The 12,996-nt window shown below is 43.7% G+C and overlaps 1 protein-coding gene across 1 annotated transcript in view; it reads left to right on the plus strand.

The window, feature by feature from the left end:
- The window catches only part of TAOK3 (TAO kinase 3), an 81,626-nt gene that overhangs the window by 17,003 nt on the left and 51,627 nt on the right, over nt 1-12,996 (plus strand). Inside the window, exons 9-12 of the mRNA XM_056859295.1 lie at nt 2,342-2,435; nt 4,156-4,237; nt 6,364-6,531; nt 12,563-12,769. Coding sequence (XP_056715273.1) covers nt 2,342-2,435; nt 4,156-4,237; nt 6,364-6,531; nt 12,563-12,769 — 551 coding nt within the window. The remainder of the gene's footprint in view (nt 1-2,341; nt 2,436-4,155; nt 4,238-6,363; nt 6,532-12,562; nt 12,770-12,996) is intronic.

The raw sequence follows: 12,996 nt of genomic DNA on the forward strand, positions 1-12,996 counted from the left end.
ACTGACTTACAATCATCTTCCCCTCCCCACAACAGACACCCTGTGAGGTAGGTGGGGCTGAGAGAGCTGTGACTAACCCAAGGTCACCCAGCTATCTTCATGTGAAGGAGTGGAGAAACAGATCCAGTTCACCAGATTAGCCTCTGCCACTCATGTGGAGGAGTGGGGAATCAAACCCGGTTCTCCTGATCAGAGTCCAGCACTCCAAACCACCACTCTTAACCACTACACCACACAGTAAATAGGAGGAGATAAAAGCTGTATGCCAGCATCACGGTTGTCAACATAGATAAGAGAGGTTATGTTAATTTCCACTAAATGAAAACAAGATGTGACCTTAGTCTGAGCAGTAACAATGATGGTGCCAGCAAAGCTCCTTGAAGAGGAAATTCCTCAACCATTTTGTCATACTATATGCATATAGTTCAAATATGCCCAACTTCCATGTTCCATGAGGGCCATTCAGTTCTCCAGATAGTGCTTCGGAGTCCAAAATGTACATTTGGTTTGCAAACAATTTTTTCACTGACTGTTACAAAGCTAGCCTCACTGTGCAATAATAGTATCACAGTTATGGGCAATTGTGCTTGGGCATGCAAACCCCAAATAAAGTTGTCATGTTACAGCATAGAATAGCTTAAAGCCTATTTTTTTCCCCTTTTGAACACACATGAAGCTGCCTTGAACTGAATCAGACCCTTGGTCCATCAAAGTCAGTATTGTCTACTCAGACCGGCAGCAGCTCTCCAGGGTCTCAGGCAGAGGTCTATCACATCACCTACTTGCCTAATCCCTTTAACTGGAAATGCTAGGGACTGAACTTGGGACCTTCTGCATGCCAAGCAGAGGCTCTACCACTGAGCCACAGCCCCTCCCCTTCTTTTCTTGCTTATGAAGTAAGCTGGCAGGAAACTATTCCTTGAGTAAATTTGGCAGGGTTGCTGCAGATTAGGCAGAACAGTTTCGGGAGCCATCTCAGTCTTGTAAGCTGCTAGTTGGCTATGTTTGTAGTCTATGAGGGTTGCTTTCCTTGCTCTTCGGGACTTGAGCTTTGGCGAGATGTGAAAGTTTCTGTCTGGTTAGCAAGGGCTGCCATGGTTTTCAGTAGTAAACCAAACAAGCAAGATGGGCTAGAACTTTTTCTGACCCATGAAAAATGTCAGTCAATTCACATGTGTCCTGCCTCTGCAAATAATTTGGTGGTGGTGATGGAAAGTGCCATCAAAGTGCCCTGTAGGGTTTTCAAGGCAAGATGTGGTTTGCCATTACCTTCCTCTCCATAGCAAGCCTGGACTTCCCTGGTGGTTTACCATCCAAGAACTAACCAGGACTAATTCTGCTTAGCTTCCGAGATCTGATGAGATCTGGCTAGTCAAGACCATCCAGGTTATGGCTGTAACTTGGTACTGGATGTAAAATTTAGCATTTCAGGTGTCTCCACTGGTCAATTACCAGAGTTCCAAAGATGCCCGGTTGGGGACCCCTGCATTAGGCAGTAAATAGGGAGAGAGGTACAAGGTGAGCAATAAGTAGGAAAGCAGTTCACAATGCCTCCCTTGTATAGTAGGTAATGAGAGAAATAACAGGACAAGATGTAATGTATTCTGAGATGACTTGGACACATCATTCACTGTCTGTAGAATTGCAGTTTTCCTTTAAGATAAAATGTGGGGTGGGTGTGTGTGTCAAGGCCTTATACCTGCAAGTTAGGCATGAAAGTGATGATACCTAGTAAACTCTTCAAAAGGCTGAAGAACTGTCAGTCAGAATAGGCAATGGTCAGACTCGGTATAGGCAGCATCATGTGATGGGTTTGGAGCATTGTTGCTATTATCAATAATCAGGCCCTGCAAAGCTCCTCCCTATGACATATGAAAGCAGAATAAGTTATGCAAAATCAGCAAATACATGCAAATTGGAAGCATCCATACAGGTCAGAGAATTTGGGTGATATTTGTGTATTTTTTTGGATCAGGATTTAAAAATGAAAATTGTGCATAACGCTTTGGGACTTTGCTCCTACCCCATTATGCCCACCTAGCCCCTTTAAGTAAACTAAACTATATTTTCTTGTGTTCCATGGTTCTCAGTAATGCTTTTGCGCTTTCTGTGTTTTGTGGTTTGTTTGTTTGTTTTAAAAAAGTTTACTACATCAGCATTGAATCTGCCAAACTAGCAAAGATCACCTGGATAAATATTTTCTCTCCTTTTTACTGACGACATCGAGATTGTTTGTTTATTTTTATAGCTATTATGGATCTCCTGGAAGTAAAATTTGTAAATTTGTGAGGACTTGATTCCCCCTCCCCCCATTCTTCATTACTTCTGTCTCCCCTCGCAGCTGAACGGAAGCCTCCCCTCTTCAATATGAATGCTATGAGTGCCTTATATCACATAGCCCAGAACGACTCCCCTACATTACAGTCGAATGAATGGTAAGAGTTGTCGTCCATTTTGTACTCCCGCTTTCGACACCAGCTGGGCCTTCTTTTGCCACTCCCCCTCTTCTGGTTTGCTAGATGAGATCCTTGCATGGGCACTGTGAGACAACAAAATGGGAGCCGCTTGTGTCCAGCGGAGAGTGTGTTGTTGCGGGCGGGGGAGACTTAGGTTCCAGTCCTTCCTCTGAGACCCCCGTAGCTTCAGGTGATAGCCAGGGGGATGCCGTTTCCCCCCAGCGAATGGGAGCAACAAAATGTAAAGTATGAACCACACATAGGCATCCATCCGTACAACTTCGTGTCCTGACCAAGAGGTTCTTGCAATGGCTTCCAGCATCCACATTAAAACAATAAAACCTGTAGAAGCCAATAAGAGCCATAAAGCATTAAAACACTGAAATGGAAGTATTAAAATTAGGCATATAGAAATAGGTTGTAATCATGAGCCATTTTTGGCCATTTTTTGTTGCTGGATGTTCCCATTTTGTTTATGCCATTTTAATGCTTTTGAAGCAAAACCGATGGTAATATTTCCACACAGTTTCATTAGGATGGTTGGGGAGAGGGGCACGAATGCACTTTAATCGCAAACAGGGGGAATCAGTGGCCGAAACGAAAAGTTATGAAGTTTGTAAAATTCAGTAACATCTCTAAATGAACTAGGGAAACAAAAGCAGCATTAAGCAATCAAAACAACTAACAATAAAAACCGTAAACGCATTACAGCAGCTTAAGTTGAAAGGCTAGCAGCATAAGTTGAAAGATGTTAAATGGCCAGTGCTGATTGGGCTGTGGCTCTGACACAGGCACAAGTAGTTAAGGATGTGAATCTGTCCTTAAACATGTAAAGGGGACCATGTCTCTTTGTGAAGCCTTAGACAACTATCTCATAATAGATCACGATGGGTAGCCATGTTAGCCTGTCACTAGCAGTAGAAATGAGGAAGAGTCCAGTAGCACCTTAAAGACTTAACAAAATTTCTGGCAGAGTATGAGCTTTCGTGAGCCACAGAAGTGAGTTCGTGAAAGCTCATACCCTGCCAGAAATTTTGTTAGTCTTTAAGGTGCTACTGGACTCTTGCTCATTTCTACTATCTCATAATAATTTGTATAACAAGTTGAATGCCATTGAGGTGTATACCATGGAGTGTTCCAGAGATGGCTGACAGGTTATTGGGAGCGGGGCCAGGTTTTAAAGATGGGGCTTATCATTAAGTACCCCATCAAATTTGGGAGATGTGGGGGAAACATGTCTTAGATCCAATAAAAAGCTAGTTGTCAGGGCTGAGGCTTTCATTACAGTGCCATTGTGCATGAAAAGCTGCCACACGGTGGCTGTTCTGCTTGACAGCCATAGCAGGAGACAGATGCATTTGTTTCTCTGCAGTTTAAATGTGCATAGTGCAGGACACCTGGAACTGCACTGAGAGTGCAACAGTTTAGAATGGTACAGAAGGAAACTTAATGTAGGAAACAATGTCAAGTCATCAGGATACAGTATCTCATTTATCCTTGTAATAATTGGATAAAATAGGTTAGGTCAGGGGTCCCCAACCTTTTTCAGCCCGAGGGCATCTTTGGAATTCTGGCATAGGGTGGTGGGCACAGTCGGGGAATGGCTGCCACGAGAGGTGGAACCAACCACAATGTTTCCCTTTTGTCCGTTCCTTTTGAAACCTAACTTTATTCTCTTTCATATTATTTCTACACTCAGGACGACCTCTTTCAGGGGCTTTGTTGATTACTGCTTGCAAAAACTACCTCAGGAAAGACCATCGTCGGCAGAGTTATTGCGGGTAATTTTTCATATCTCTGAGTGGGGCGGGGGCAGGCATACATTTGTGAAAGAGGAGGATTTTGGTAGAGGCTCACCTTGGGCACATGACAGGCTACCCTATCAAAGAGTTTGGAATTGGGAGATGCTACAGTGGGGAGCAGCTATGTTGCATGCTCCAAGGTTCCTTTAGAAAGTGCCTAATGCCTTCCTTACTTCAGCATGCTTCCAGATGGGATGGGTAAACTGGATTAGAACAGGTTTTAGTTACTACTGCTGTTATTAAACCTGCTGTAAAACATAATGTAATTCAATAGCTGACACTGTTTTTTTTATAACCCCAAAATCCCAAACATCTTGTTGGTCTCTAAGGAGCTGCTGGACCTGAATCTGGCTATTTTTAAAAAATATTTTTTATTAAAATTTCAAAAAAAACAAAAACACGCATAACAAACTCAATCATTCCCATACATACAATATAGTCCAACTTCCAGGGGGTTCATTTTAAATTTATGAGTTCAAGCTTACAAGAAAGAGGGGTGGGGGAGAGAAAAGCAAAGGCCTAATCAGCTGTCTTTCGATACAGTGCTTAATCATAAACTATACCAATAACATTAATCATTTCTACCTATTCACTTAATCTTCAATTGGCTAATAATCTCTATTTACCATTCCATATAAGCTATATCATATATCCATTGAATATATAATCTAATATTGCTATTCCAATTATTTTTCCCCATTTTTTTATTTTTTCAAATAAGCGCAAATTTACCACAGCCCCTCTTTACTTAGTTATAGTTTGAGTTTTACATAATCAAAATAAGATGCCCAGTTTTTCTGGAATTCTTCCATTTAAGTGAAATAAATCATTAAAAAAAATAGCCAGATGGAAGAATCTGGCTATTTTTTAATGATTTATTTCACTTAAAAGCATTTTGAGATTACTAGTGATGGCAGAAAATTTTGAGATTCCTAGTGACGGCAGAAAATTTGAAGATAAAGGGCTTGTGATGCTTGCTTCTGTTGCGTGTTGACCCCCTTGACGTTGCTGCGACCACGGCTCAACTGAAAGCGAGCTGTGTTCTGAGGCTCTGTGCTGCTTTTGTGCCTCCGCAGCTGCCATTCGTCAGACTGGGCAGCCGAAGCTGGTAGCCGCTGTTGGGACACGCTCAAAAGTTGATTGCTTTAATTTCTCACTTGATCTTGAGAATACTGTTGCGATTGCTCGAACTGACGAACAACTGTAAGGACCGCAGTTCTGCTGCCACTCCCTCCACAGAGGGATCCATGGTGGTAATCTGGACCAATAGGCAAAGCATTGCAGTGATGCGAGGGTACAAAGGCGGCAGTGTGCTACCTCCCCCCTGCATCTGCACTGCAGTTTCCAAGCTACTCTAATGAGCATGTGCATTTGCAAAGAAAAGCGAGCTAACTCAGAGCTTTTGATAAAAAGCACTCTCTCTTGTAATCTTTGCAGATGCTGCTCATAATTGGGGACTCAAGCCTCAGGCGGTATGGGAGTGCACCCATCACTAGTAATTAGTTCAGAGAGAAGATTCAGGGGGGGGGTCAGGTGGCTAACAGTTCTAGAGAAGAGTAACAGAAAACTTTAGGATAAAATAGGAGTAAGGGTGTAGTAGAAGAGACCAAGAAGGGGCGTAACCTCACCAGGGCAAGAGGATTGTGAAGATCTGGGGTTTTTTCCATCAGGAAGGGAGTGTGTCTGCTATCAGCACTGCGTAGTTGTAGACTCACTCTGAATGAGGGAGATCTCTGGTATTTCATGTAATGTGCCAGTATTGTACCGGCCACTTCCCACACTCACCTGTCCCAGCTCAGTGGGAGCACAGGCTGTGGGCTGTTCTGGCAGTTACTTGTGCTTCCTTCGGGAGGCTCGCTTTCCTTGAAAACATGAGGGAAATACTCGTCATCCGAGTCACACGGTGTACACACAAATCATTTTTGCCATAAAGTCATCTGCATGGCATGTCCTTGAACACAGGGCAGCACCATTTTTAAAAAAAATAGCCATTATCTTTTCAGCTGCAGTTAACTGTTTAATACACCCTTTACGCTGTCCGGAAATCAGTTGCAGTTTCCCCCAGCTTTTTATGACTCTGACTGCTCATGTCTCCTTTTAAACAGCACGAGTTTGTTCGTTCTGAGCGGCCGCCCCGGGTTCTAATAGACTTGATTCAAAGAACAAAGGATGCTGTGCGAGAACTGGATAACCTTCAGTACCGGAAAATGAAGAAAATCCTTTTCCAGGAGGCCCACAATGGCCCTCTGAATGAATTTCAGGAAGAGGAGGAGGTATCAAGTTTTATCTATACCGGTGATGGGTAATGATGGTCTCTTGCTTCATGTGGTTCCTCTGACCCTTTGTCACAGGCCCCAGATTGACATGGGGAATATCACTTCTGGCCCTGTGATATTTTTCACTTAGAGAATACTGTGTCATGGAAACTGATGGCATCTAAGTTTCCCAGAGAGGGGTAGGGTTTGCTGCTGGTTGGAGCCATGGAGCCCCGTGGTTGAGGCATCCTCCAGCAGTGGTGACCCCAAAGCAGCTGATCAGCAAAGAGCTGTCCATAAAACACACGCGTTCCGCTGGGATTTTTTTGTCAGGAGTGTAATCCCTCACAAGGCTTGATCCAGACAACCAGGCAAGCGCAAATACAGGAGCACTCCTAAAGGCATGATCAATAGGCTGGCGCCCTGGAAAGCTTGAACGGGTTGAGAACTGATGTGGCTTGAGCAAGGGGTGATCGGAAGCACACCTCTCAGGGTTGCTGTCAAATGGTCAGATTCCAAGGCAGCACAGCAGCTGTACACAGAAAACTCTGGAGAGGGACTAGAGGAACACGTATTGTTGGGTATTCGTCAACCGCAGAAGCTGTGGATCAGGTTGAGTTAATTTCAGCTCCCTGTTCTGATCCAAGAGCTTGGTGTACTGGATCTGCTATTCCACCACCAGGAATAAGGGGTTCTTCTAGTGGAGGTTGCTGACTATCTCTGGCCTCGGGTGGCCAGCCTCTGGGTGGGGTCTGGAGTTCTCTCCGAATTACAATAGATCCCCAGACTGCGCCTTCAGCAGTGCGAAATGGAAGATGTGCAAATTTACCCCTACCCCGAAAGACTTTGCTCATGTAATATGAAGAAAATTGATACACTTTCTCACATGATGCTGGAGTGTCCCCATTTCAAACTCCAACGTGACCAATGGATGACTCCTATTTTAACAAAATCACCTGCCACCTTAACAGATGATAAAATAGCCCCTTTTTTACTGGTGGGTAGAGATCTAAGTATAACATTGGCAGTGGCCAAATATCTCCACCATATTTTCCTTAAAGAAATAGAAAAAATAATAATTTAAAAAAACCTCCCCATTAACTGCTCAAGACCTGTGGGTCATGGGAGCTTGGAAGGAAAGGAAGAGCTCTCCAGACTATAGAGATCAGTTCCCCGGCAGAAATGGCAGCTTTGGCGGGTAGACTCTGTGGTATCACATCCCCACTGAGCTCCCTCCTTTCCGCGAACTGTGCCCTCTTCAGGCACCAAATTTCCAGGGGTTTCCCAAGCTGGAGCTGGCAACCCTAGCCTGGCCCATGGTGTCTTTTTTTGCCAGTACACCTCCTCATGCCAGATTGAATGCAGGGAGGGACTGGCAGGCAGACAGCTTCCTGTGGGCGCTCTGCCTCTCTGAAGCACGCTGTACAGTTAGCATGATGGGGTGGATGATGGGGAGAAAGGACTGCACCTGAGTAGCACCTGAGTTGGTGGAAAACTGGCCCTTCAGACTGAAGATGGACATTAAAGCTGTAGAATGAAAAACAGTCCAAAGACTAGTATGAAGAGATAGAATGGAGATGTTGCAGACATCCATTCAGTCAAGAATGTGCATTGATTTGACCATATGTTTCCATAGAGGTGGTACAGTTTCTGGGTAAATCATCAAATGTGTGTATGTGAGGGAGGATTATTTGAATTATTTTAAGGCTTTCATTTGAAAAAGCTGAAGTTCAAACTGAGATCTTAAAGGTGAAAGCCTTTTTATTTAAAGCAGCAAAGTCAGGAGGTGATTAACACATTCAACAATAGAAGGGAGATGCCTTCTAAACCATAGGGGAGGAGTTCAGAAGGAACTTAGGAGAGAATGAAGATTGGTGCTTGTGATGGGCTACTTTCTTGTCTGGGGCAGTGCAGAGTAATCATCATGGCTATCAGGAAAAGTCCGGTGGACCAATAGCATGCCCCCCCCCCCCCAGCTAAAGTGAGTCTTGTCTTGCATGGGGTGTTCCCAAGTGAAGTTTGCCTTCCTTCATCCAGGGCAGCCCTCCACCAGTCAGTCCTCCCTCCATGGGGGCAGGGAAAGATGGGGCTTTTTCCCCCAGGCTGTTTTTGGCTTCCCAGTTCACCCCTAGCCTGGGGCCGCTCAACTCCCAAGCAAAAATGTATTTGCCCCACAAACAACTCCTTTGACAGAGCTTCACAATAAAGGCAGCAACCATAAAAGTGTCAGCAGTTGGAGGGCACAGGTTTACCCAAGAGAGAGAATGTCACAATGCTGAATACTCCTTTCAGTGTTTGAAGATAGTTATTTTCTGTGAGTGAAACTGCTGGTAAACTTTTTACCACTCCTCAGTTAAATTTGGTAGGATTACCAGAGGTGAGATATAATTGGGACCGTAAGTTGCCCTTGCCCTGACCTGGATGGCCCAGGCTAGCTTGATCTCATCAGATCTCAGAAGCTAAGCAGGGTCAGTCCTGGTTAGTTCTTGGATGTAAACCACCAGGGAAGTCCAGGCTTGCTATGGAGAGGAAGGCAATGGCAAACCACCTCTTGCCTTGAAAACCCTACAGGGCACTTTGACGGCACTTTCCATCACCACCACCAAATTATTTGCAGATGGGAGACCACCAAGGAATACCAGGGTTGCTGTGCAGAGGAAGGCACTGGCAAACCACCTCTGTTAGTCTCTTGCCATGAAAACCCCAAAAGGGGTTGCCATAAGTTGACTGCGACTTGAAGGCACTTTACACACACACAAGTTGCCCTTTGGCCCTCCTGGTTTATGCCCTTGCCAGAGCTATTGTGATTATTTAGGTCCGGCACTTCCAAGGCATTCTTTTAATATTATATCAGCCAACGGGGCTTTGCTTGACAATCTTCAAAGAACAGATTCCACAGCCTCTCATGACACAACTTTATAAAATCACGAACACAGTGATAGATTGGACAGGGGGAATAAAGATTTCGTTTTCATCAGCCTAAGATTCCTCCTGAAGATAATTAGCAATATTGGCAGCCTGTGTGAACAACTTCCAGACTTTTGGTTCAAAAACCCCAGTTCTGTTGCTTTGTCTTCCCTCACTTCCTGCTACAACCAAGTTCTTGACAATATTGTCACTCCATGTCTGGCGCACAATGATAGCGTTTCCTTCATTGTTATGATACACTGGAAAGAAATGTGTCCTACTTGTAAAATTCTGAAATGGGGGGGGGTCACTTTAAATTTGAGACAGCTGAAGAAAGCGCTTCACAAATTCAAGGGGGCTGACAAAGTAGTCCAAATGAGTCAAGTAGGCTGGAGAGGCAACGTAAGTATGTTGAAAGGGCTGACTTGACTGAAGTAATGCACGAGAGATTTAGGAGAAGCGTTAATCCACTGTTGTCATGGTATCTGTGGCTCTCACCAAGACATGCTTTTGGAGTGGTCCAAACATCTTGCTTGTGAATTCTTCAAATTATGTTTGCATGCTGCATGTGAAACAGAGTGGGTGTTTTTTTTTGTGTGAAGTTATACATAAGCTTCAAATGTGCACTGGTCACAGTGAGGTGCTATTGTTTGCAAAATATCCAAATTGTTTTTCAATTCCCCCCTCCCTTCACAAGTCTCTGTGAAGTATGCAAGAAAATGCTTCCACGCCTCACCTATAATACTCTTCCCTCCCCATTGCGTGAAATATATGTTGTCCTAGCCCATTTAAAGACTAAAGAAACCTTATTCTTGAATTTCCGGCTGGCAAAGGCATTTTTTTTTACAAAATTATATTTTGAGAAAATAATAGTTGCGTACTTGACAGGAGATTTCACGTTTTCAACATATTTGTACGTGAAATAGCATGCAGTTCCTTTAAAACACAATAACTGTTTCCATTAGATACATGTGTTTTTCATTCTTGTATGCAGTGCTGAGTATATTAAGGATTTAAACTTTGGCATTCTTAAGTAGGGTATTAGTGATATTTACCAGTTTTTGGATAAGAACTAAAGATTTCTGCAGAGCATCATTATTTTGCAAAAATGCAATTACATTGTGTGGACATTCACTCAGTCTCCCCCTGGCCCCCAGTCCTGCAAGTCCCATTTTTTCTTCTTTGAATACTACATCTCAGATTAGCCACATAGATGATCCTATCAGTCAGGGTGTGGGTGGTAAATAGGGTGACATCAGGATTCTACATCTGATGACGATCTTGGATTTTTAAAAATAAAATTACTGCCAATCAGTTTGACTTTACGATTCCATCCCTGAGGGAAATTGAAAGCATGGTTAACTAAAAATATTTTTAATAAGCTGACAGTTTCACAAGGGGAACCCCAGTATCACTGAAAAGTTCATTCATTCATTAGATTTATACCCTGCCCTTCCCGGCACAGCCAAACTCAGGGTGGCTTCCAACATAATAAATACAGTGTAATTTTAATATTAAAATACATAACTGAAAAATTTAAAAGTATAAACCTATTTTAAAACACGGTGGCTAACTTTTCGTTACTGCCCTGCTTTTAGCTAACTGACCAAAACCTTAAATATATAAATTAAGTGTACTAATTCACTAAACAATGAGGGTGCCTTTAGATGATAAAGTGTTTTTTCCCCCACCACCTTCAGAATTTACCCCAGAGAAAAAGAAAGCAAGATCACCTTGGCAGTATATCCTTCCCTGCTCAGTGGTCTTTTGGCTTTGGACCCTTATAGCAGATCTATCAAGTCAATAAGATTCAGGTCTCCCCACCAGGACAGGTACAAGAATGAAAAACGAGCCCACATTATCATAGGTTATTTGAAGTGATTCAGCTTGTATGATTTGGTACAATGTTTGTGACGTGCTTACGTCACATTATCATAGGTTATTTGAAGTGATTCAGCTTGTATGATTTGGTACAATGTTTGTGACGTGCTTACTGCTTTTTTGCAGTCATTCCTCGTAAATTAGGTTGTCCATGCAACTAAGTTTTGCATGTTCCATGCAGATAGTAGTTTGTACAATCAGTTCTTAATTCTATAGTCTGTTGAGATTTGTGCTGTTTGGTATTTTTGTTTGTAATGCCAGGATTTAGTTTTGCAAAAGCAGGGCCCTCTACTGGGAGTTCCATAACTGCAAGCAGTAATTGTTTGGACCAAAGTTTACCATCTCATTCTACACCAGCCTTTGCCCTGCCCTTCTTTCTCCACCCTTCATTTGGAGCTTTTAAAAAAATCTGGTGGTTTGCATGTCTGCTTCTTCACGAAGAGAACTCTTTTCAGCTTTTCCCCCCCCATTAATATTTTTTGCATGTTTTTGCCTTTCTGTAATTCTTTACAGAGGGGAACTCCCTCCCCACCCCTCACCTTTTCAGATTTTAGTATGTGCGTGCGCGCTCAAATTTAGCCATGTGTATGGTGGGGGGAGCACAACTGGACATGTGCGCACTCAGTATAACTTTAAAAAAAAACACCATACCCAATCAAACCTGTTCCCAGAGTTGAAAGAACTTCCATGGGAAAGCCAAACCTAACTTACACTGTGGCCATTGATCACATAATGCATGCTTTACGAAGAGCAGCAAGGTGCAGCGCATTAAGAAATAAAATGCAACATTTGGTATTATGGTGTGGCAATGTGGGCACCACTTTGCTTACAGGATAATTGTCCCTGCTGGAAGGGCAAGCCCCATGAGAAAGTTTTCTTGGGGGAATCACAGAAAGCTGGGAATCTCCAACAGTTGTGTCTGCATGACTTGTCCTTGGGTAGCTCTCCTAACACTTCTTGGAACAAAGGGTACTGCGTCAATCAAAACTTCCCTTTTGGAGCATTCCTTCCTTAATGCTACTCTGATCCTTGACTATTTTTTTCTCCATGGTGTACATCAAGAAGGCTGGCACCACCCTTAGAGCAGGCTGTCCTGCTACCACCACCCTGTCTGGAGAGAGGGGAAAATTTACCCAAGGCAAGATGAAAGTGTTCCTTTCTGCAGTTGCCCCTTAATGAAACGCTCGCCACTGCAGAAGTGTGTGTTCGGGAGCTGACCCTCCTGTGGCATGTTTAACCCTCCTGCCCCCTTGTTTTGTAGGACAGTGAGCATGGGACAAACCTCAGTAGGAAGATGGACAGTCTGGGCAGCAACCATTCTATCCCCAGCATGTCTGTGAGCACGGGCAGCCAGAGCAGCAGTGTCAACAGCATGCAGGAGGTCATGGATGAGAGCAGCTCTGAGCTGGTCATGATGCATGACGACGAGAGCACCATTAATTCCACTTCCTCTGTTGTGCACAAGAAGGTATGTTCTCCGGTGCTCTCTTCCCGGCCTCAGAGGATCTCTGCTTTAATGCTCTTGCTTCTTCAGGCTCTTGAAACTAACCAATAGAATTTTCTCAAACAGCTAGCAAAGGGGGGGAAGCCTCATCACCCTTTTTTTTGCAGGATTTAGGGGTGCTGCTGATGCTTCTGACATGCATTTCAAAGTGCACATAGGATAACACCTGGAAAATTGGGCTCTTGTCTTTT

Source organism: Euleptes europaea, chromosome 13 (assembly GCF_029931775.1).
Source record: "Euleptes europaea isolate rEulEur1 chromosome 13, rEulEur1.hap1, whole genome shotgun sequence".
Taxonomy (NCBI): domain Eukaryota; kingdom Metazoa; phylum Chordata; class Lepidosauria; order Squamata; family Sphaerodactylidae; genus Euleptes; species Euleptes europaea.